This window comes from Gracilinanus agilis, chromosome 2, assembly GCF_016433145.1.
Source record: "Gracilinanus agilis isolate LMUSP501 chromosome 2, AgileGrace, whole genome shotgun sequence".
NCBI lineage: Eukaryota > Metazoa > Chordata > Mammalia > Didelphimorphia > Didelphidae > Gracilinanus > Gracilinanus agilis.
Genome location: NC_058131.1, coordinates 569,823,588 through 569,849,385, shown reverse-complemented (window position 1 = coordinate 569,849,385; position 25,798 = coordinate 569,823,588). Strand labels below are relative to the sequence as shown.

General features: G+C 36.7%; 1 protein-coding gene across 3 annotated transcripts in view; it reads left to right on the top strand.

Moving 5' to 3' along the window:
* Positions 1-25,798, top strand: part of MAP2K5 (mitogen-activated protein kinase kinase 5) — a 334,021-nt gene that overhangs the window by 204,665 nt on the left and 103,558 nt on the right. For all 3 annotated transcript variants that reach the window (XM_044665328.1, XM_044665329.1, XM_044665327.1), the window contains one exon: positions 9,366-9,437. In XM_044665328.1, coding sequence (XP_044521263.1) covers positions 9,366-9,437 — 72 coding nt within the window. The remainder of the gene's footprint in view (positions 1-9,365; positions 9,438-25,798) is intronic.

Genomic DNA, 25,798 nt, shown 5'->3' with positions numbered 1-25,798 from the left:
CCTCTGTCTGCCTCAGTTTCTATATCTGTAAAATGGAGATGTTAATAGTACCTACCTCCCAGGATTGCTGTGAGGATAAAATGAGAGAATATTTCTAAAGCACTTTGTAAATGGTAGCTATTATTGTTATTAGAAAACTGATTAATATGCCTTTTTCTAGGTAACATGAGGATATCTGTTAACCTCTGAAATCTTTGTGCCTTATTCTTAACAAGACTTAATCATCCCTCTGATCCCATGAGGTCAGGCAAGTTTGGGAGATTATACAGGGAGAGAGGGGGAAGCAGCTTCAGTTAGTGAAAGAACTCAGAATACTGTGATGAGGTAAAAAAAACCCTCAGAATGAATCAACTTTCTAACAATACATCATGTTCTTAGTGCCTTTAAATTGCTCTAATAATTAAATTGCATTATTCTTTGAATGTACAAATCCAGATTACAGTTGTCCTTCCCAGGTGTACATTAAAGAAATTACTTTTTTCTGAAGTGTTTATGGATGAATACAATGCGTCCATCTGTTAATTGAAAAAGCAAGGATTAAAATTATGAAATGTTAGATCCAATTGGCAATAGTAAAATTGCTTTTCTTCTTGGATGAGTGGATTCCACTCATAAAGTTTATAGTCCAAGCTAAGAAAGTCAAGGTAACTAGGAAGTAGAGCTTGAAAGGCAAAGCCTTAGTGATGAAGTACTAGGCTTTTTTTTTTAATCATAGTCACATTTAAGATGAATAAACTTGTAGCTTTGAAAAGAAAATGAACTTTATAATAGGTCTTGCTACAAGCACTATAACAATGGAGGACTTGTCTAGATTTGGATGTTTTCGGCTAGCAATATTTTCTAAGCATTGGTTACTTACCTAACTGTGTTAGATGTGATGAAGCTGGGGCTTGTGATCTAGTTAGGGAGATAAACCCACACGAAACAGTTAGGGAGCATGACAAAGTTCAAAATGATATTGTAAATTCTCTAATTGACTTATGGTCAAAGGATATAAACAAGCAATTTTCAGATGAAGAAATCAAAGCCATCAATAATCATGTGAAAAAATGTTCTAAATCACTCTTGATTAGAGAAATGAAAATTAAAACACCTGTCAGATTGTCCAATATAGCAGTAAAGGAAAGAAGTAAATGTTGGGGGAGGATGTGGCAAAATTGGGATAATAATGCATTGTTGGTGGAGTTGTGGACTGATCGAACCATTCTCTAAAGCAATTTGGAACTATACCCACAGAGCTATAAAACTGCATACCCTTTGATCTGCTAATGTCACTACTAGGTCTGTATTCCCAAAGAGATAATGAAGGGGAAAGGACCTACTTGTACAAAAAAGAACAATAGCTGCTCTTTTTGTGGTGGCAAAGAATTGGAAATTGAAGAGATGTCCATCAGTTGGGGAATGGCTGTGATACATGTTGGTAATGGAATTCTATTGTGCTATAAGAAATGATAAACAAGATGATTTCAGAAAAAGTTGGGAAGATCTGCAGGAACAGATGCAGAGAAAAATAAGCAGAACGGGGAGAACATTGTACACAGTAACAGCATTACTGTACAATGTTTATCTATTAAAACTTCAGCTGTTCTCAGCAATGCAATGATCTGGGACAATCTTAAAAGACTTATGATGGGGAATGCTATCCACCTCCAGAGAAAGAACTGTTGGAGTCATATTTCACGTCACTGTACTTACGATTTTATTTTGGGGTTTTGGTTTAGTATGACTGTGCTTTTACAACAGTGACCAATATGGAAGTGTGCTTTACATGACAATAAAAATTTTAAAAATTTTTGAAATTTTTAAAAATGGTATGGTAGAAAGAATGCTAGACTTGGAGCCTGGAAAGGCCTGAGTTCAACTTCCATCTCTGACACTTCTTGGTTGGTTGACACTGGCTAACTCCCTTCATGTCTCTGAGTTTCTGTTTCCTCCTTTATAAAATGGGGATAATTCTGTAGTTACCTCCCTGCCTGCCTCATGGGGTTGTGATGAGGCCAAATGTAAATAGATTTATGACTATGAATGGGCTAGAGTTAATTTCATTTACACAAAGGAAAAAGAACTTTACAAATCTTAAAAGGTCATAGAAGTGTCATGTATATGGTAGTGGCAGTATGGGAAGGATGCAAAGGATCCGAGATTTGGTGTGGAGAACTCCTGGTGCAATAACTCCTTCCCCCAAAGCACTCTTCTGGGATGTAGTAGATAAATTTAGGGATGTTGCCTGACGTACAGAGAGATTACCAAGGATCACTGGACTAATAAGTGCTATAATTAGAATTTGAACCCAGATTATTCTGTCTCCAAGCCTAGCACTCAAGACACTAAGTGCTGCTAGCAGTAGTGATTATTCACTCCTTGAGGATAGCAGCCACGTCTACTGTGGGCAAACTTTGTATCTCCCGCAAAGCCTCGCTGAGTGCTCCGTACCCCACAGGTGCTTAGTAAACGTTGTTATAGTATTGATATAACTATTCATATCTTTTGGCACTTTAAGGTTTTCCTCCTGCTTTCCCAACAACATTCTTGAGAGGTAAATAGGGCAAAGTTTTTCGCCATTTTACAGATGAGAAAATTGAAGCCCAGAGAAGCTAAGATACCCACAGTCACATGGCTAGCAAGTAAGGGGCCCTGGACTTTGTCGTGGAGCTCCTGATCCTGAGTTTGTTCCTTTTCCAAGTAGAGGCAGTGTCATGCAGATATTACAGATCAAGCCTCCGTGCACGTGTGTGTGTATGTTGTATATGTGCACGTGTGCTTCTGTATGTGTTGTATATGTGTGCGTGTGCTTCTGTATGTATGCATGAACATGTTACCTACTAAATTTGGACAAAGATGCGAGGCCTGCTTGTCTGCGCTATTATAGTGGTGATGTCTTCTTAGTAAGGGTTGAAGCAGATGGTTGCTGAGGCCTCTCGCAACTCAGAGTGATCTGCCAAAGGGACAGATATAAAGCCCATTGAAACAGTGAGGATAAAGACTTGCCAGAAGTAGAAGGGCTAACAGTGGTCAGTCTTGTATACTATTTGCAGAAGAAGAGCTTCTTAACCTGGGGTGCATGAACATGTTATGTTTTAAAATATCTATTTGATAACTATCTCAATATAATTAGTCTCCTTTCTAATCCTGAGTTTTAACTTAGTTATTATTTATATATGTGTAACTGTAAATTACTTATAATTTACATGCGCATGTAAGGACATTGTTCTGAGATTACTGTACAGTAGAGAACTTTATTGTATCTGAGCATTTACTGGCTAGGTGACCCTGGGCAAATCCCTTAACCTCAGTTTCCCTCCATTTCTTCAACTATAAAATGGGGATAACAATGGCACTATCTCCCAGAGTTGTTGTAAGGATCAAATGAGATATTGTAAAGGGCAGTACCTGTCACATCATAGGCATTATATATAAATGCATATATATGTTTATATAGCATTACATAGAAATGCTACAATTATTATTTTTATAATAATTAATATAGCCAATTATTAGAACTATATTATAGATATATTATAAAAACTTTAATTAGCAAAAACTCAAATATGGGCAAGACTCTTTACTCTTTTTATGACCTTAGACAAGACCCTTAACTGTGGTCCTCAGCTTTCTTGTGGTCTATACCAAAATATTATAGCAGTACTTTCTAAGATAGCAAAGAACTGGACACAATGTAGGTGCCCTTTGATTGGTGAAGGCTGAACGTGTGTGTGTGTGTGTGTGTGTGTGTGTGTGTGTGTGTGTGTGTGTGATGGAATGTTATCATGAAGTATGGAATGATGAGCGTGAGGAATACAATAAACTTGGGTTACTCCCACCATCCACTGACTTTCTATTCTCATGCTATAAGAAAGAGCTAGAGAAAATCCTGAAACCATGAAGACTAGGTCCACTACAAATTTACACTATATAATCTGAACTGAACCCTTATTGCAGCAAGGCATTCCTTTTATAGCTCTTTCATCTACTCATTATCCTACTAACAGCAACTGTTTCAGGTTTTTTCATCTCTCATCAAGCTTTGCATTGCACCCCAGACCCCTGCTGCCTGTTTTCTTTCCACTGAAAAAAATTTATCCATTTCCCAAGATCCTACTCTTCTTCAAATCTCACATCCTTCTTGTTTTCCTTCACTAACTCCTCTTTTGCCCCTGCTTGATTTGAAGAGGTAGCCCTTCTCCTTGCCAAGGCAAGCCTCTCTGCTTACACCTTTGATCACATTCTATCCCATCTTCTTCTATAGACTGCCCTTTCCATTGGTCTCACTCACCTTTAATCTCTCCCTGTCGTATGGCTGCTTCCCTGCCACCTACAGACTTGCCCATATCTCTCTTACCCTTAAAAAATTCACATTTGATCCAACTATTCCTGCTAACTGTTATCTGATACTTTCCTCGTTCATGGCTAAATCCTTAATAAGGCCATCAACAATCAGGGCTACGATTTCCTCTCCTCTAGTTTTGAAACTTCTTCAGTCTGGACTCCCAACAGCTGAAATTGCTCTCTCAGAATCACAATTGATTCTCTTAATTGTCAAATGTAATGGTTTTTCTCAATCTGTAGCCTTTGATATTGTCACTCACCTCCTCTTTCTAGGTTTTTGTGACATTGCTTTTTCCTGCTTCTCCTCCTCCGTTCCTTCTCAGTCTTCTTTGCTGGATATTCCTACAGGTCACATCCTCTAATCTTGAGTGGCCTCCAAGAGTCTGTCTAACCTTGGCCCTCTTCTTCCCCTAAAGGAGTTCATCAACTCCCATACATTCAATTATCATCTCCATGCAAATGATTCTCAAATCTATTTATACAGCCCCAACCTCTCTCTTGACCTTCAGTCTCACATCACCAGATGTCCCATTGAACATCTCAAACTGTAGGCAACACAAACTCAGCATGTCCAAAACAGAATTCGTTATCTTTTCCCCAAACCCTCCCTTCTTCCAAATTCCCTAATAGCATTGAAGGCAACCCCATTCTCTCAGTGGCCCAGGCCTGCAGCCTAATTGTCACCCTTAACTTCTCACTCACACTCACCCAAATATCCAGTCTGTTACCAAGCATGATTGTTTCTACCTTAACGCCATTTCTCTCTTCTCATGTGGCCACCACCCATGGGCAGGTCCTTTATCCCTACATGTCTGGTGAAGTGAAGAGTGTCTCCCTGCCATACTTGGGCCTCTCCTCACTACATGTCTGCCTCTTTGTTGACTTCCTGAGATGCATGCCTTACTATGATTCTTCCCTACTCAATAAACTTCACTACCTCCCTATTACTTAAGATCAAATATAAAATCCCTGTTTGGCTTTTTAATGCCCCTGACAACCTTGCTTCTTCCTTCTTTTCTAGTCTTATGTTTTACTTTATTTGAGAACTAAAATGTGAACCCCTCAAGACTTCTGACTACAAAACCTGCCTCCTGAAAAGTCTCATTATCTGGGCATTCTGGTTTGTTGAGCTTTTTCCCTCTTTTGATGATGACTTAAAAACAAAATACAAAGATATATTAAATTTAAGATTAAAATGCTTTCAAATGCATTACATCTTTTGTAAGATGAGCTGTTTGACCCCCTGGGCAGAAACTCTTGAGGATTTTTTTTGGTAGTTTACCTTGATGATTTATGCTTTTGGCATGTAGGTGCTGGAATATGTTCCCAGAAATCCCAATTTCTGGAATGATTTCAGTAATTGGACCTCTTTGAGTGGATTGAGTTACAGGACTCAGTTCTTAGCCCATTTTTGCTGATTGCTAGAGAAGGGAGATAGTTTCTTTCTTTCCTGAGATATTGAGTTCTAGACCATTATAGTCCTTCGTAACCACCCACTCTCCATCCTTTCACATGCACTCTTTTTAAAAAAATTATGGCTTCTTGTTGTTGCAAAGAATGTGCTAGAGTTTGTGAATGTGTTTTTTTAAGTGTATTTAAAACTTAAAAAAAAATAAGTTTTTGAGTCATGTTTTCCCCACCTGTTAACTTGATTTTCCCCATATAAGTTGATTAACTAGACTTCTACATTGGTGACAGCCATCATATCAGAAGAACCACAGATCCGCTTTAGCATTTTAACTGCAAAATGTCCATTCCAACTCATCTTAAGTGATGCACAGTCTGGTGGGGGTTTTGGCAGACCATTATTGTTTCAGTATGAGATCAGCTCAAAACTGCCCCTCAAGGCTATACAGGCCTTGCATTATAAATTCCAGTATGAATTTAGACCCTTTCTTGTGCTTTGAATCTGTTTCAATGGCTTGGGAACATTTGCCAAGTTCCATCTACCTTATGAATTCTTCAGGGTAGCCACGTGGCACTTGCTACCTGATCTTGTCGAGCATTACTGCCCAAGCACTGCATCACAATAGTAATCTTGTTTCATCTGTTTATTGAAAGGATAATTTCTGCAATGTGAGGTTGTCAGTATCCTGCTCATAAGGAGTTATCTGTATCTGCCACCTGATAGCTGTGGTTTACTCACTCGTCCTCCCTTGTTTCCTTTTTAAATTTATTTTTCTATGCTTAATTTTTACTGTGAAATTCACCCTTCTCTTTGGCTTGTTGTTCAATAAGCAAATTTAATGAATGTACTTAATCTCATTGTCATGTCTAACAAGATTTTATGGACATGGGTGGCGGTATGCTTTTTGCCACTTTCTATATGATGTGGCTGTATCTTTCTTGATCATTATCTTGATTTCAAAAAGAAAGGTAATACAAAAGGAAGGGGAATAAAAGAGAGACATGTTCTATTAAACCAATGCCCTCTGATTAACAATTTCTAGGTAAATTTATGTAAAAATTCACACTTACGGATTATTTATTTTACTATTTGATGATTTTATTGACTTACTGATTTTAAGCCTTCTTGTTGTCTTTTATTTTTATACCATTCTTTTCCCCTTAACCACACTTCCCCCCATTGTACCCTTACTCAAAACAAAGCCAAAAGCTATAGCAACCTCATTGGTCAATATATACTGCATTCTACATCTATAGTTTCCACCTCTCTGCTGAAAGGAAGAAGGTGTGTTTCCCTTTAAATTCTCTATGATCAAGATTGTCGAACATCTGTTGTGGTAGACGCTGGAAGAGACTTTCCTCTGATGAAAATGTGTAATTTAATAGGCACTGAGCAGTCTAAGGAACTTAGACTGATCGTTTGGCATGCTTTAAATATTTGTTGAATAAATAAAAAAACCAATTGCTTCTTTTTTATTCCATAGCTGCAACTTAGCCTGTCAGTAATGTAATAAGACCTTAGTTACCTACCTTTAGTCACTTTAATCCTGGGCTCATTATGACCAGTTCTACATGAAGAGATCCTGGCACACATTGAATGAGTCTGAGTCAGAAAACATGTTTGTCTAGTTATGAGCACAGAATTTTAGAAGTTATAATTATAGAAATTAGAAAAGAAAATACAGAATTGTTATTGTTAATCAGATTCACTAACATCACAGAAATTATCATATAATACCCCTTACTGTTGTTTTGGCCCTGGTAAATGAGTCTATCTTAATTGTAGACTAGATTACAATTTTTTTAAAAAGTGTATCTAGTCACTAGTGTAAGTTAAGTTTTGCAAGGATTTGCAAGAAGCCATGCCTGTGGGCAGGGTTTGCAGTTGGACACTTGGAATGTTGGAAGATTCCTGATGCTATCCTGGGGCATGAGACCAATTGTCAGTCAGTTGGGCTGTGCCCTATATAAGGGAGGCAGAGACTGGTCAAAGGGACTCATTTTGGAGTCAGGGATCCAGGGTGGAGGGAGGAGAACATGGTTTTAGATTACTTAGAGAGGTAGGTTTATCTATCTTGGCTGACCAATAACAACATCTCATTAACAAACCCAACAGTCTCTTGGGGAACAAAAATATATTTCAACCCACTAAATATTCATTGTCTGGCCCACGGCCCTGGGTCAGCAGCCAAGCATCTATTCATCTATTTATCTTCAATCAAGCTACCATCTAATTTGTCTATAGGCAAGCAGTGACCACTAAAGCAGACCAGATTGACCAGTGGCCTACCTGGGCCAGTGGGCCTGGTTAGTTCAGCTATCAACATTCTGAAGCTGTTAGATTTAGTATTTAGAGCTAAGATCAAACCTCATTCAGGGATTCCTAAAAACTCTCTTCCCTTCTATCAGTTTCCCTTGCTATTTTGATTAACACCAGTAAAGTTTTGTTTATAAAAGTCAGTCCAGCTATTGATCTTTTGTTGGTTGACTTGGCAACAGGTCAACCTCAAGAAAGTTTATGGGCAAGTTGAAGGGTCAGAGGAGGATCCAGTCCCTGAAGTTGAGCTTAACTACCATCAGCAATATCATTAGTCAGATGCGTTATTGAATTATCATTGTTATTCTGATATTGTTGATTTAGGTATCATTAATTGAACATCATTTGGTGCCAGGAGGCTAGTTTTCCTGAAGAAACACACTGTAATTGGTTGAGGGGATTCTACAGGAAGTTTAGTTGTGTTATCTGATTTTCTGCTTATACCTAAGGAAGGTTTAAAGCTCCTTTGTCATCTGGGGCTTTCTGCTTTACCTTTCTTAACAATTACATCTTTACAATCAAGTCCCTCAGTGATCTTAACACTAGCCTGGTCAGAGGGCCCTGCTAATTTCACAGGAAATAGTATCCAGAGGTTGGAGTATACTAGTCATAGAAAGTAGGAAGAAGGATAAGAAGTACTTTGAACTATCTCTTCTCCCTAGAAGGGGAAGATGTGATATGTGATGCAACAGAATAAAGGGGGAATTACCTAACTAAAGTGGGTACTGTTTTTTAAACAGAATACATCTTTATCAGTGGGTAGAGGCCCTGTTATTTGCACAGCAAATAGCTTCTAATCATTCTGCATGAAGTGCATTCAAAGTACAAGGTGAATGATGAGGGAACCTTTTGTTGTATTTTTTCAAAACATTAGCCCATCACCATTCCATGGTGGCTCAGTCTATCAACTTCTCCACTGTTCCCATCCTACAGAACCTCATTGACAAACTGTTCGTATTAGGAGAGCCAAAGGTCGCCATGGATTCAAAGGCTTTATTTTGCCACAGCTGCTTAGGCACATTTTATCTCTCATTTTGAATTAAGGAGTAACAGTTTTAAATGCAACATACAAGCACCACAGCCATGAACATCTAAGAAAATCCTCAAGTTCTTAACTCTTCTGACACAGTAGAATTAAAATAAAATGTAATACTGTGTGAATTAAATTTCCAATTCCTACACATTCCACCATGTTATAATCCTGCTTCGATGTCCATTTACCTTAGTTTCTTGTTTATGTATTTTAGTTTGGAGAGTTTTGTTGTCTTTTAAGCAGCTTGCCTGAGTTTAGGATTTTCTTTTTGTTTGCTTATAGCCTGAAAGAATTTCAGGAGAGCAGTATGGCATTCATTCTGATGTTTGGAGCTTAGGAATCTCTTTCATGGAGGTAAGTAGAAAAAGTAGATATGTCTATGCATAGCTGTACTTAGGTATTCTGCCAATAGGAGGAATAGAGATTTGGAAAAAAATTAAAACTAATATTTTGTTATGTTAAATGTGATTATTTATGTGTACATATCTTTTTATCTATATGTATATACATGTGCATGCATTCATGAGGTGTGATTATAAAGTATTATAAAATAATGCAATTGTTTTTCTTGTACAGTTCTTGTGTGGCTTATAAGCTCACTCTGAAGACAGTTACAAATGGAAAGTTGCAAAAAATATTTGGCACTAACTGCATAAATGAAGCAAATATATAATTGCTCAAGATGATTTCTTTAAAGGATTACATTCATGCTGTATGAGTTTTAGTGTGTTTGCTAAAACAGTATCCATCTTATTACTTTATAGATGTGCACATGTGTGTGTATGTTTTTGTATGCTGGTAGATAATGTAATAAAGCCTTCATTGTTTTTACCAACGGTTTCAGTATCTCTAAACCTTTCAGCTGTATCTAGATGGACTTAATCACAGCAGGTCAGGTGTAACTCCATTGAAACTTTACATTCAGCATCCTGTAGAGTGACCTTTGGTCCACAAGGACATTCCTACAGATTTATGTTGAAAATATATCCAACCCAGTCCAGTTAACTATATAGAGTATATCATTCTGAACACTCACAAGTTCTTCAAGAATAGTTTCCTGACACACATTGATTCAAAAAGCAAAAAGATTTCTTAAAAGACAGAGTTCTCAAATGCATTAATAAAGTTGTATTTATAAGGAAAAAATGCCTTTGGTAAAAATGTATAAATAAAGTGTTCTATTTTTATTAAACCATGGTCTCATGTCCCATTTCATATAAGCAGAGCAAAGAGAAAATGGCATATGTATATATCAGTGATCATCTAGCAATACTCATAATAATGGTTAAACACTGTTTCTAGCAATTCACAAAGGTTCTTGGCAAATAGGAACTGAAATCACCAACATTTTGTACTTATAGGAACTAGACATATCCTTTTCATATTTTCCATCTTTATCATCAAGTATATTATTAAATTCCTACTTGTTATGCACAGTAAGTGAAATAGTCCGTTTCTGCCCTCACTAATTTTCATAGTACAACTATTAAGTTCTCTGGTACTGACAAGAACTAACATATAGTATGATGTAATTAACTGCCATGTTATAAATACTAAAAAAAAAAAATATTCAGAGGAATTATAGCATCATAAGGGCCCCTAACTAATAATTATTTACAATGGATAAGAAGTTTTGCTTTGGGTGTTCTTTAAGTTTTATTGATCTATGAATTTAAAGCTAATAAAGAATATCTGTAAAAATGCTAACAGATTTGTTCCATTTATTGTCTGTTATATGCCTTCCAATTTCATCTATAAATAGTCTTAGGAAGGTCTAAGTCTCATGTCAGACTTTCTGTAGAATCATTTCTCCTATATCATTCTTTTTCATTTTGTCAAGTGATACTGTTTATAATCTTTTGTTGACCCTCCTCAGTAGTACTTTGTAAATAGGCTTATATCTAGTGTTGTTCCTTTGGCTGCCTTATTTTTCTGTTTGACCAGGAAATCTAGTGATTTCTGAGCTTTTTTGGCTTCCTAATTATCCATATCGTGTGTGTGTGTGTGTGTGTGTGTGTGTGTGTGTGTGTGAGAGAGAGAGAGAGAGAGAGAGAGAGAGAGAGAGAGAGAGAGAGAGAGACAAACAGACAGACAGACAGACAGAAAGAAAGACAGAGGAACAGAAGGATAGAGAAACAGATTTAAATAGGTTTGAATAGCTCGCACTATGGTACTCTAAATTTGGAATCTTTGTCCAATAATTGGATATAGTTTTTTCCTCTCATCTTTATCCTTTTTTCTGATTTAATATTTATTTTTAATGGTTATTTCATCAGTAATTTGCCATTTACTCTATTTTAAGATAAAATTAGTTTAATTTTTTGGTCTCCATGTCCAATGCCTTTCAACTTTCTTCTTGAAAAAAGTCTTCATGACATATAGGCAAATGAAGCCTTTGAGTCATCTACAAGTCTTAGGTCTTTCATATCTAAATATATGTTAACTTGGCTTGAAGGATCTTGCCAAGATTTTTGCATAATTTCTTTGTCTTTTCAGTCTCTACAGTATTAGCTGAAGGTATCTTCATGGTGATCTTTTTGTTTATGCTCATCATAATCATTTCAAGGCAAGGTGATTAAGAGCTAGATTATGTTTCTCTATGCCTTTGGGTACATGATGAAACAAGTGTCACCAATCATTTCATTTGTTTCTCCATGCAGCATCAGAGAGCCATCCTTCCTCTTAATTTCCTTATGTCTTCCACTTTCAGTTATAGTGAGAATATCTATATTGATACAGATCAGTTCTTTCCCTAGAAGAGCAAGTCATTAATATCTTAGGAGAGAAACCTCACATTTAAAATACTAATATGAAATATATTAACTAATTTAATATATTTATATATTATTGTTATATATTACATATATAAATAATATATTATTAGCTGATATATTATTTAATACATTAAAATACTAATATGAAAATTAATGTTTATATGCAATCTTAAAACCGTTAATAATTGCAGATTGAACTTAAAAGTGTGTCTTGTGTTTTTGGAGAGCCAGTTGTTAGGTATGTACCATTTACTCTAGGGCCCATGACATAAAAATGGTTAAGGTCCCCTGATTTAAAATCATTAGAAAGGGGGCAGCTGAGTGGCTCAGTAGATTCAGAGCCAGACCCAGTAGCAGGAGGTCCTGCGTTCAAATTTGGCCTCTGACACTTCCTAGCTGTGTGACCCTGGGCAAGTCACTTAACCCCCATTGCCTAACCCTTTATCACTTTTCTGCCTTGGAACCAATACCTAGTATTGATTCTAAGACAGAAGGTAAGGGTTTAAAAAAATAAAAAATAAAATAAAACCTTTAGAAAGTTGATCCAAGAAAAAGGTCTTGTCCATGTAAAAGTCCCTAAAAATAAAAGTGAGATATGTATGTATGTACTGTTAACATTCTAAAAGTTTGATGTTCAAATTACTTCTTGAAACAACTTCATAGTGCTTGAAAAATAAGAGACACCAGTTTTCATATATATTTCATCCCAGTTGACCTATGCCTTCATATTTGTAGAGATGACTCAGAACCAAAACGCGATGCTTAAATAGTGGAAAGAGAAAACCCAAAGGAGAATGTCCTATATATGATCCTAGTTGGTCCCCATCAGAAATCTAAGAGGAAATAAAGCACCAGATTTTGCAAAAACACCTGAAGTTTATTAATAAAAAATAAATCCTACTTGTGTAGCTCTTCTTGTCAAAGTATTTCCAGATAAACAGCTTCATTTGTTCTTCCAGAATAGCTGTGATGTAAGAAAGTAGTAAGTAATTCTCATTTTTGAGACTGGGAAACTGAGGCAGAGCAAAATAATTTGCTTGAAGCCACACAGTGATAAAAGCAATTTATTGGGGGAAAACCTTCCCCATAGAGAACTCTTTCCACAGACTCTCTAAACCTTCCATGAAGCTCTTTGGTATAAGAACCAAAGGACAGCCTTCCTCTTTAAGGCTCTTCCTTGATGGTTTGTTTTCTATTTCCTCTTGTCACCACATAGTTATCATTCCCATTAATGATTGGGCTAATAAAATATGCCATCTTAAAATGTGGTATTTATAAATCAGCAGAGACAGATGCATTTGTGTTTTAAGTTTACAAAGAATAAATAGCAGACTGTGTATTATACTGAAACAACTTTCTCCCCATCACACAGCTCTCCTCTAGTTTGTGAGGCATAGTTAATGCTTTTCCAGGGTTTTAATAACCTTATGCAGAGTTTGAAATTGACAAAGATAATAGCATTTAAGATGGAAGCTTTCCTTCATATTGAAAAAAATGGGATCATTCCTTTGATTGGAGCACAGTAATTGCTAAGGTTCACCAACTAGAAAAGAGAGTGGTGCTACCATATTGCTTATTTTAGGTTACTCGATTCTTGCAGTGTTTTGTGTGAGGTGTTTTCCTCTGAATTTCTCACACTAGTTAGACCCTATTTATATGTAAGAATGATATACTCTTAAACTCCCTTTATAGTAGTAAGAAGACCCCTTAAATTATAACCTATAATATTATGATCTGGACAAAAAATCAGATGCATTGCTATGGTACAGACTCACAAAAACACAGTGTAAGAGAGTTTAACAAGAGGTTTAAGTAGAATTATAATGCAAAACCCATGAACTAGGACAAAATGGAAGAACTAATTCTGCCCTAGGATATTCGTGTGCATCTCATGGAAAATCAGTGCATATGTGAATCAGTTCCATTGAGGATTTCATGGGATATACAGTCTTATAGTTAGTCTATATCACTTCAAGACTGAACTTTAAAATGCAAAGATATGTAATATATAACTGGGGACTAATTTTAGACAAATGATGGTTCATTGGTTTAGTTTGTGTTTTATAGTTGCCCATTTTGCATTTAATATCTTTACTGGGCCTACTTTGGGTACCTAAACACTTTGGTTCACAATTACTTCAATTCCTAGGCAGTTCAGCATTTACATGTCACCTTTAAATCTCCAGGGAAGTGGGTCACTCTTGGTTATCACTCATCAGTCACTGAATATTATTGCTTGTGGTGGGAGTATACAGCTTAAAAATCAAGTATACATATGCTACTACCTGAAAAGTCAAAATTGGGAAAATAAATAATAACCTTGTAAGAAAGTTTAATTTAGTTTTTAAAAAATCTGTTAGCTTTGGCCAAATCTCCTAGGAATATTAGTTGGGGAAAGGGATTCTATCTGTGCCTCTTACAACTAAAATACATTTCCTTTTTAATAAAAAACAAATATGATCTCTGTATTAAAAATAAAAATAATATAGAACACCCACATTATAAATATTCAGCTAACTCATCTTGCATTTACCATGTTCCATACCAATTACATATTTATGCTTAAAAAAAAAAAAAGAGAGAGAACCATTTCACTACTTAATGTATTCTTGTAAGTGGTGAACGTGCCCTTAGAGTCTATTTTATGTTTTTTGCTTTAGGATTCTATGTGGAGGGTTATTTTAAACCTTGTTAAGTTGATTGTTGGCAATCTTAACAGACATTTGCACCATACCTGATATCAGGCAAACATCTTCAGTGCATGCATTTTGCTCTTTTCACTCAAGTGTGCTCTCTCTCCCTTTGTTTTTCTTCTACTTTATGCTGTCTCCTGAGCCAGGCTCAGAGAACAATTTGGCTCCGTGTGCTTTGTTAATTGGTATGTCATCTGATCCTTTGAGACCTCTCTTCAACATGATCACTGTTTTATTGAAGTGGCTTGAGTGATGTGTTAAATGATGAAAGCAAGGACAGCGGTTTAGAAAAATGTCTCAAGATAGGTGAAGAAGATACTCAGGGCGCCATACAGGGTCATGGTCATTAAAGTAACACCATCAATTGATGTGGGGATAGGTGGTATTTCTAGGTTATGTTCTACTAACAAAAAGTAGAGCTAGAGTTTATTCTAGAGTTTTATATTTCTCTTTCTGGGTTTAAAAAATAAAATCTAAGAAGCTCAGCCTTGATATTCCTATATCTGTAGAGGTAGACATTTACTCTTTTTTTTTCCCCAAGTTTTACCTTCTGTCTTAAAATTGATACTAAATAATCAGTTGTAAGGTAGAATAATGGTAAGGACTAGGCAATTGGTGTTAAATAACTTGCCTGGAGCCACACAGCTAGAAAGTGCCTGAGGTCAAATTCGAACCCAGATCCTCCTTACTCCATGCCTGGCTCTTTACCCACTGAGCCTCCTAGCTTCCCCAGTGTTCATTTACTCTTAAATACTTCCTAAGTATCTCCTGAACAGCACATACCTTTATTTAAAAAAGCCTTTACCTTACTGTCTTACTTTCTGGTACTAAATATCAATTCTAGGACAGAAGAATAATAAGGGCTAGGCAATTGGTATAAAGTGACTTGCCTAGGGTCATACAGCTAGAAGTGTCTGAGGCCAGATTTGAATGGCATGTGCCTTTTAAGTGTCAAATGTATGTCACTCAGTGCTATCATGTATTGATTAGTCTTGCGATCTTTTCCAAGTAGGAATGCAGAAGATTTCTTGGCTTCCTAGCTAGTAGGAAAATTCGCAATTAGAAAATTAAACAATGGCCTTTTGAGAAATTTTAATTTGGTTAAAAAAAATTTTTTTAATTAGCTTTGGCCAAACCTCCTAGTAACTGAATGTTAATAAATGAAGAAAATATTTTTGAGTTGTAAGAAGTATAGACCCTAAACTAGTAGTATATATTTTAATGCCAAGTATTTTATTCAACCTTACAGTATTTACAGAACTTTGGTAAATGTGGAAATTTATGGATACTAAATTAATTCATAGCCTGTTTTGACTCATAAGACATTCCTATTTTCATTTAATTGCTTTTTTTGAGTTTCAGAATAAAATTGGTTTCACATGTTTCCATTGTTGACACTGTAAGTTATATATCAGTCTTCATTCTGAAGTCCAGATTTTCAGAGCCATATCTCTTTTCCATAACATTTATTTGAGGCCAAATCCTGATTTATAAGAAGATAGTCGGGTTGTGTTTCCATTTTTGTGTTGTAACAGTAGAAGTATATCTATATGTTATGTATTTTTTCCTTCCCTTCTTCCTCCTCCCCCTTAGCATTTCTACATCATGGAACTCCTTCATTTTTCTAAGTGACATTTGCCAGGGCTTTCAACCAGAATGTGAGTTTTTGTTGGGGAAATGGAAAACAACAGAGTTACACATACAGATCTGATTTTTTTCCAAATAGGTTTTAGCATAAGAAGTGAGAGCAGTCTGGTATAGTAACCATATTCTTGGGAAATCTTAAGAGCCAGCTCTATTGACCTATTTGCCATCATGCTAAAACAAATAAATTAATGTCAAAGCAGACTCATCAAAAAGGTGAAGTGGATGTTTCACACTGTTAGCAGATGCCTAGGACACAGTGAATTAGATGAAATAAAAATGGGAATATTTAAGAAATATGTGTAGCCTAGAGCACTGTTGGCAAATGTTTTCGAGTTCACAAGCCCAAACTGCAATGTCAAGCTGCCTGTAAGCCCCCAACATTACCCCAGAGAGCAGAGGGAGGAAGTACTCACATTGGATAGCTGGACAGAGGGATGGGGCATGTAAAAAAATGTCCTCAGGCTCTGGGAAGAGGGGGAATGGAGCAGCTCTCCTGTGTCGGCCCAGCACACATGCCAATACTTAGCCAATGCTAGTCTAGGGCATGGCATCCTTTTGAGTAGTCAGTAGTTCTGCCATCACTATTAAGATGGAAGTTAGAAGTATTGGGATTATATTCCTAAATTCTGAGCAAAATATGGAAGGAAGACACCACCATACTCCCAGATTTCCTTTGGAGGTCTGTCGGTCAGAAAAGCTAGCTAGAGGACTTCCAGCTTAATAACAATGGTTCTGTTATCCATTGGTTTATCTAGACATAACTCTTCTGTGATATAGCTAGATTAAATAGGTATAAATGATGAGGTGGAAGCAACCTACCTACTTGTTTCATATGTACATACTTTATCCACCTTGAAAGGCATCAAAGATTTGTGATTTCCTCAGTATAGATAATGCCCATACCTGTGTAGGGTTAGAAGTATATGCTTCACCTTAATAAATGTTTTTATGAGTTTCTGTGAGCAGAAACATTCAACTTCCTATGACCCTTCTTTTGATGATTAATCTCTTCTAACTACTTTGGCTGATCCTTAGGCAACAGACAAATAGTGACCCAAAAAGTCTTGGTATAGTTTTAAGCTATTAAAGATATTTAAACTATTAAAGTTTGAATTACAGCAAGGCTTTTGAGACGTCATTTGTAGTTTGTTCCAGGGTCTGTTTTTGAAGCCTTTCCATTGTAGTCAGAACTATCAGAGCTTGTGCCTCACTAGCCTTCAAGAAACCAGGAGCTATTCTGATTTTGGAGTAGGACATTAGTGGAGGAATTCTGAAATATTATCATAAAATATTTATTGAGCTTTAATTGAGTACATAGCACTAGATACTTTTGAAATGTTGCAATAATTAAACACCATCTCCAGTTCTGAGTAGTCATATCTAATAAAATATATAACGTACTCTGCATGTTCTGAACATAGTCAAGATATACCATAGAACTCAAACATCAAATGATATATTTCCTTACTGTTATTATTATGGCAAATTAGAATATTCGATTTCATATGCAATTTTTTAGCCCATTATGCAAAAAAGGCATTTTAAGGAAGGAGCACTAAGTGACCCAGTGGATAGAGCACCAGGCCTAGAGTCTGGAGGACCTGGGTTCAAATCTGGCCTCAGACACTTAGTAGTTATATTACCTTAGGCAAGTCACTGAACCCCAAATGCCCTTGCCACTCTTCTGTCTCAGAATTGATTCTAAGATAGAAGGTAAAGGTCTAAAAAAAGAAAAGGACCAAATTTTAAGCCTAATACAAGTAGCTGATTGCCAATGATTTTTGGATGATTTGTAATAAGAGCTGGTAATCTTTAGTCTATTGCTGTCAGCTTTTCTATATCATAAACACCATTCTCAGAGTTGATACTGGTTGATCATACTGTCAGCGCAGGTTCTAAGGCAAACTCTATTCAGGATTGTATATAGAAACTGGATCTGTTTCCTGTATGTGCCTTATGTTCTGGTGCAGCTAATGGAGAAATTTTCCTCCTTCGTCAGATTTGTCTTCAGGAAGCCAGTGGTGGGCAAAAAGATCAAGGGGAGACGCATCCAAAAGCACAAGACATGTAGAGTCAGGTTTGTTGAGGAATAAGGGAGAAATATGAGAGTGGAGCTAGAACTCTGTGGTCTTTTGCCCCTTTGGCTAAAATATGGTTGTGCAAAGCAGCATGAAACAGCATCTGCCATCCATCCTCTCTGGCCCCTAATCCCTTAGTGGGCTTCCAGCTCAGTTTTAGCCAAGTTTTCTCCATTGGCTATTTTGGGGATTTTGTTGTTTGTTTCTTTGTTTCTCTCAAACTATTGCAATTTACTGCATACTGAAGTGAATATTTACTGGAGGTAGATAGGTTAGCTATACTAGGATTTTACTAGATATTTATTTTAGACCAATTTTTAAATTATGACAATAACATATACATATGTATGTCAAGCATATACTCATACGTACACATATACAATGTAATTATGTATACAATACATATAAACACATATGTTATACAGAATATATTTACCCAATGAGTCGATCAACAAATATTATCTATTTAAAATTCCAGAGTTTTAAAGGCAGCCAATGGATTCTAAGAGGAAGAGAAAGAGCATTTTAGTCAAATAAATAGAAAGCCAGTAAAGTTAAACTGAATGCCATAATTATGATGAACAATCTTGGCCTGGAAGAGAGTTAAGGATGTGTACCTCCTTCCCGTCAATGCCAAGCTGATGCATTAGGTATGTGGAATATTTAATTTACTGTCAGATATAACTGACAAATTGGTTGGTCTTACTACAGTTTTGTTTCCTCTTCCTTAATTAGCCTTTTGTTATAAGGGAAGGCTCACTGGATAAGGGAGAGGAAATATTTGGACACAAATGTGATATAAAAACAAGAGATCAGTAAAAACATTTTTTCAAGAGAAAAGAGCTGCATGGTAATAGAATAGATTGTAATGGCAGATAATGAATCCTCCATCTTTGTTGTTTTATTGTTATTCACTTGGATCCAACTCTTTGTGACCCTGTTTATGGTTTTCTTGATAAGAACATTTCTTTCTCCAGCTTATTTCACCAATGAGAAAGCTGAAACAAAAAAGGGTCAAGTGACTTGCTCAGGACCACATAACTAGAAAGTGTCTGAGGCCAGATTATTGAACTCGGGAAGATGAATCTTCTTGACTTTTGGCCTAGTACTCTGTCCATAGCACCACCTGGCTGCCCTCTGTCCTAAGAAATCTCAAAGCAGAGATTGGTGCCTGTCTGCCAGGGATGCTGTGGAAAGACTTCTTCCTTGACCTCTAGTGACTTCTAATGTCTCTTCCAAATCTAGGTTTTCACGATTCTGTGATACTTCCTTGACAACATTGTAACATCTCTAGGAACTTTATTAACTTTTGACCTGGACTCCGTAAACAGTATCAATAGTCAAATTATTTGTCCCTTTAAAAGATGTGTCAGATTCCATGAACAAGTTACACACCATGTGTGCACAGACTCGACCCAACATGGTACTTTTTTAATACTGAATTGCTTTCAAATCCCTGATTTCTTTTCATCTTTATGATGCCCTATGAGTTTTTTCGGGTTTTCTTGACAAATGATTACTAACTTTTGCTTTGATACTTCTTCTTGGATGGAGGGTATCTAGGCAGTGAGGATTTCTCTGCTCAGTTCAAATCTAACCTCAGATGCTTACTGGCTATGTGACCCTGGGCAAGTCCCTTAACCCTGTCTGCCTCAGTTTTCTTATCTGTCAAATGAGCTGGAGAAAGAAATGGGAAACCACTCAAGTATCTTTGCCAAGAAAACCCCTAATGGGGTCACAGAGAGTCAGACACGACTGAAATCATTGAAAAATAACAACAGTGAATTGGATAGGGCTGGTATTATCACCCCCATATGGCATGGAAGGTAATGAAGGTAATAAATATAATATTATAACTTGCCCAGGGGATACAAAAACAAAAAACAGCAATAAAACTTACTTAAAAGCAAACTCTTGTTCAAGGTCACCAGACAAATTAACTGTTAGGTAGAACCCAGTTTTCCTGACTCCAGCTTCCGTACTTCTTTCATCATATTATGGAAGAGGGGACATAGGAAAAAAAGATGCCAGTGCTGTCTCAACTGAAAGAAGTATTCATAAGGGACATTGCAAATCTTAAAGCTTTATGAAAAAAATTTAGTTGAAAAAAGACAAATAAAAATAGGTATTTTGTAAAATCTGATGCCCATGTTATATGTTTAAAAAAAAATACAGAAAGGTTGCTTAGTCTGATACTTTTTCTACTTTAAAAGAAACCCAGCAATATATTTGTAATAGATTACACAGCAGCAAAGGAGATTTCTAGATTTTTACTATTTGTAGCAATCTGCCAGGAGCTTTCCCTTAACCTCTAGGTGAATGTCTGTGTTTATCAGGTTCCAACTCACCAAAGGTAAAGATGAATTGCATGAATGCTGGAAAACTGCAAACAATTGCATTGGGTTCCTAGCACTAGACAGAGCAAGGCATTGACCTCACTTGATTCTGACTCAATTGACTTTGAAATATCCAGAGATTATCAGAACCATATAGATCAGAGCATTTTTTGAAGACTATTCCTCAGCAAAAGTCATGAGTTCAATGCTCATTGTTACTAGACTCACTGACGAGAAAGTTTTTATACTGAAAGATTTAGATTTAGAAAGATGTAGAAAGAAAGAGCATTGAATGCCTATCCAGACATACGCTTCCAGAGGTTCCTAGTGTGCTACCAACTACTAAAAGACACAAGATCAACATTAAATAAACATATTAAGAGCATCATTTCCTCTCTCTTACTGGGAGATTTCAAGTACTTGTTGAATTAAACATAGATAGATTGGAGTGCTTTGGGATACTATAAACTTGAGCTTTTCTCCTTGTTGTAGCTTAACCTTATTTATTTATTTGTAGCACTTACTTTCCAGTCTTAGTATCAGTTCTAAGACAGAAGAGTGAAAAGGGCCAGGCAGTCAGAATTAAGTAACTTGGCCAGGGTCACACAGCTAGGAAATGTCTGAGGCCAAGATTTACCTTATTTGAACTAAGAAAATTCATTGCAGTTTTTAAAAAGAAACAAACTATCCATTTAACCAGTGATGCTTAAATATGAAGAATAGTCATTTTGCTTGTTAACATATCTTTCCATAACGGTGACAGATAAGCAGGGCTCATCTGTGTGAGACTTGCAAACACTATTACTCAAATCTGAAGGTTCTGACATTCATCAGAGATATGTAAAATGAAAATCAACTGTATTTGTCTCTGTGTCAAATCTCCACTTAAGAGAGACCATCATCACAGGATTAGAGCTAGAAGGGACCTTAGATGCCATCTGGTCCAACCCCTGCAAATGTGGAAACTGAGGCAGGAGGAAGTGGAGAAATGGTTAACTAATGTGCCCAAAGTCACACAGTAAGGGCACAGATCCGGGACTTTGACCTAGTCTTCTGGTTCCATAGCCAGTACTTCTTGGACTGCTATACTTTTGCCTTGGGGAGATGTCAGTGAAGGATCATGTCAACAAAAAGCCCACTATAGAATTGTAATTTTTATCACCAAATCAAATACCTTTTAATTAACATGAACCTTGTAAAAGGTTTGGGGTCAAGTACTATCAGATATATATATATATACAAAGAAATATAGCTTATCCTTACCATCAAGGAGCTTATAATCTAGCTAGGAAAGACATGAATAAATACATTGGATACTTATTTCAGGACCTCAAGGATTTGTTAGTTTGGCTATAGATCAGGACCCTTCAGTGCCTCAGTAGACTATCTTCATAAATTATTGTGCCAGAAAAAAATCACCTGAGGAGCTTCTGCCACACTTACCTGGCATGAGAGTCAACCAGCAGGTACAGTCCATGACCAACCTGTACTCAGCATCTTTGTAACCTGGTAGGACCCTCCAGAATTTGCGTTTTGTCAGTGTAAGGAAAGGGGGACCCTTGAGTACCAGGAGGAGTCATTGCAATGAGATTTTATCAGAAGAAACATTTGAATGGCAATTATAGCTATAATTTCATCCATATAAATATTCCTTCCAAAAATGCAGGTTGCAATAAGCTACCCATTCCTACACATCTTGTGATTTGTGTCTCACCAACCTGCAGCTCTCTTTACCTGGTGAGGAAACCAAGGAATCGTACAGACCACCCACCAATTAACTCTCACTCTCATCATGTGACCAATCTGTCTTCTTTTTCTTAAAAAAAAAAATAATAACCCTGACCTTCTCTCTTAGAATTGATATTAAGTATTGGTTCCAAGGTAAGAGAACTGTAAGGCTAGGCAATTGACTTGCCTAGGAAGTGTCTGAGATCACACTTGAACCCAGAACCTTTCATCACCAAGCCTGGCACTCTATCCACTGAGCCACCTAACTGTCCCACCATTTTCTTTTTTTTCAGTTATACATTTCTTTGATACCATTCTTTACTTTCTCTTGCTAATTCATGTCCTCCATGCATCTCCTCAGTGTGAAATGGTAGAAATAGTACAGTAATTCAAGTCAGAACCCGAGTTCAAATTCTAGCTTACCCAGTTGGTCTTAGGCAAATCACTTAGCCACTTTGGATGTATGTTTCCTCAGCTTTAAAAGAACAAAATAGAACAAAATCAATTCCAGACTCATTCTGGATTTTGATCTGAAAGCATCTAAACTATGATCCTGACGTATACCAAATCATGCAACACTGGTCTCTGAAAAGGAAACGTGCCAAGACTTTGGTTTTTAAACCAACAAAATTAAATAATATTAAATGCAAAAATGCAAAAGATTTGCTAAGGTAAAATATTTCCAGATGAACAGTAGAGACAGTGTTTGGTATGAGTACAGAGGAAGAAGAGAGCTCTCTGGAATGGAGTGATCTGGGTAGTTTTCATGGAGGAAGAGAGACTCAAGTGGCTGTTAAAGGACAGATAGGTTGAGATTCCACCTGTACATCTGTTGCACCTCCTCCTAACAAGAAAACCAAATGCCCTGGATGATGCCTTTTGAGCTGTGCAGATTATATTTGCAGTAAACCCACTTTTCACTTGGAAAAATAAAATGTTTGCTCTCATCCATCATGAGTAAACTATATCATTCTTTAATTCAGAATCTCTCACTGAAATCCCCCTCAGTGCACAGAACACGATTAAAAAAGAGACCTTTACAGCCATTTTAAGTGACTTGTAGAGATTTAGCTATATGCTCAGATATTGTAATTACCAGTGCTCTGAATAGAGCCACTGATGGAAATCAACTTGGAACAATTAAAATGTCTTTAAAGCTACAAAATTGGGAGTCTCAGTATGGAGATTTAAAAAAAAAAAAAAAAAACTACTGCTAGCTGTCCCATGTTTATTCTAGTTATATTTAAGTTAAACATTTCTATTCTACTAAGAAATGTTTAGACAGGTTTCTTTTGTTGGGTCTTTGAATGAGTTACTAGGCCTTTTTTGGAGAAGAGGAAAGGGCTTCTGAAAAAGGAATAGCAATGGGGCTTATCTCTTCTTGGAGCAGATATGGGATGATATGGCGTGACCAAAATTTAAAGAATCAAAGCAGTAGCCTTCAGCGTGAGGCCCACTTTTTATCATCCTTACCCAGCCATCACAATGAAGAAAGACAGTGTCCAGCTGTAGCAGTAGTTTGGTAGTGGGAGAATTAGAAGTAAAGGTACTAGTGCCTGAGGGGTGGGTCATGAATTAATAATTGCTATGTGGCGGATGAGCCCCATCAGAAGAGCTGAAAATGAGGAAGTTGCCTTGCAGAGCGCTATCAATCACTCAGTGACCATAACTTCCAGTAATTAGTGTATTTTATGGGCCTTTGCTTCACTGGCTCGAAAGCACATATGCTCCAGTCACAGCTAAACTTTGCTGGAGTAATATTCCAGGATGATTTATCCTCCTGCTGCACTGGGATGTAACCCTATATTAGGTGAAGATTGTGAACTAAGCTGCAATAAAGTGTAAGTTTAGGTACAGTTTGCCCAGGTTGAGACCTCCATGTATCATGCTTTCCAGCATTCACAGTTCGGCTGCAGCGGGCAATCATTTTTAACAGTGAAACAAATACAGCAATTAAAGGAACAGCATTAGGATATTGTACTTGTGAATTACTGTTGCCCTCTCCCCATATAAGCACCCTCTGTAATAAGCCCATCTCTAATTAAAAAAAAAAGCCCACACTATTAGAGGCATTTATTTGTAATGCTTTCTTTTCTGTATTATTATTATTAGCAGTTTACTAGGTAAAACATAGAACATTTAGAATGACAGATAAGTACGCTGTTTGCTTTATTTATTTTGGCATGTTGGTGTTTGGATCCCTCAAGTTAAAGTCATTGCTTAGAATTGTGCCTTACTGGGAGAACCTGGTAAAGATGTTCTGGCCATTCTTCATAAGCACTAGACTTTGTTAAAGAACATAAATGATAGAGAGAGCAGGGACCAAACTGTCAGGATGGGGATCCTCGCTCACCCTTCACACAAAGAAAAATGTGTTCTTTGCAAAATCTCCTGAGAGCGTAGCTTTCTCTCTACAGGCAGAATGCAGACAGTGCTATATTTTCAGGAGGTTTTGCAGAAAATACACTTGACCATTGTCTAAATGTTGACGCCGCCCGGAATTCTTCATCATTTAACAAGTTCTGCTGCCAAACTGCATTGTGATGTTGGGCAAATCTGGGCGCCTTAGTCTCCTCCTCTACAAAAGGACAAGAATTCTGTGATGAAGAAGCTTTTGGAGATCCTTTAGAGGAATGCATTATGGGAAAATCAGGCTTTGACAGTACACTAACAAGATCACTGCTATTTTCCAAACGCCACAGATCTAGATGCTTTCTTATCATTATAAGAAGTTTCCTGACATTTGCTTAATTAAAAACCAGCAATAAACTTCATTTCTAAAGTCCAGAGACTGAAAGGAGTAAAGAGTTGGGCACTACTGTCATGTTTACTGCCTTGTCTTCAATTTGCAATGTATTTTAATATCGTACAAGTTAAAAAATAATAGCGAAACAAACTAATTGTCTTTAATTAAAGTGAATTAGGTTTTGAATTTAATATATTTGTTGTAGTAAAACTGATAACAGAGAGCGTCCCAAAGGTTATTAGGGCATATTTCTGTTGGGCCTGATGGTATTAGTAATAACCCTCTTCCTCATAGTTCTAGACATGAACAAATATGTCACTTCATCAGTCTCTGTTACTCGCACTTATGCCCCTCCGCAGGGGTTGCAGATTCCACAAGTTATCAGCTAATGGCGTTATACATTAAAAATTGAAGCTTTCCTCACTCCGAGGCCATTCAAGGCTTTGTTCTTAAGCCCCAGACACTTTGGAGTGCAGCTGCAAACTATAGGCAGAAGATTAAATTAATTTGTAACTCTTTTTTTTTTTTTTTTGGTCCTGCATTACTAAATCCTCCACATTTAATTGAAACCCTACTTCAAGATGCTTTGTGTTTCTGCTCTTCTTTGTTGTCAGTTGAACCACGGAAGCACTTTAACACTGGCAAATTGCTGTGATATCCTTTGGATTTTTTTTTAACATGCAATAAGAGGACAGTGAAATTGATATATGAGA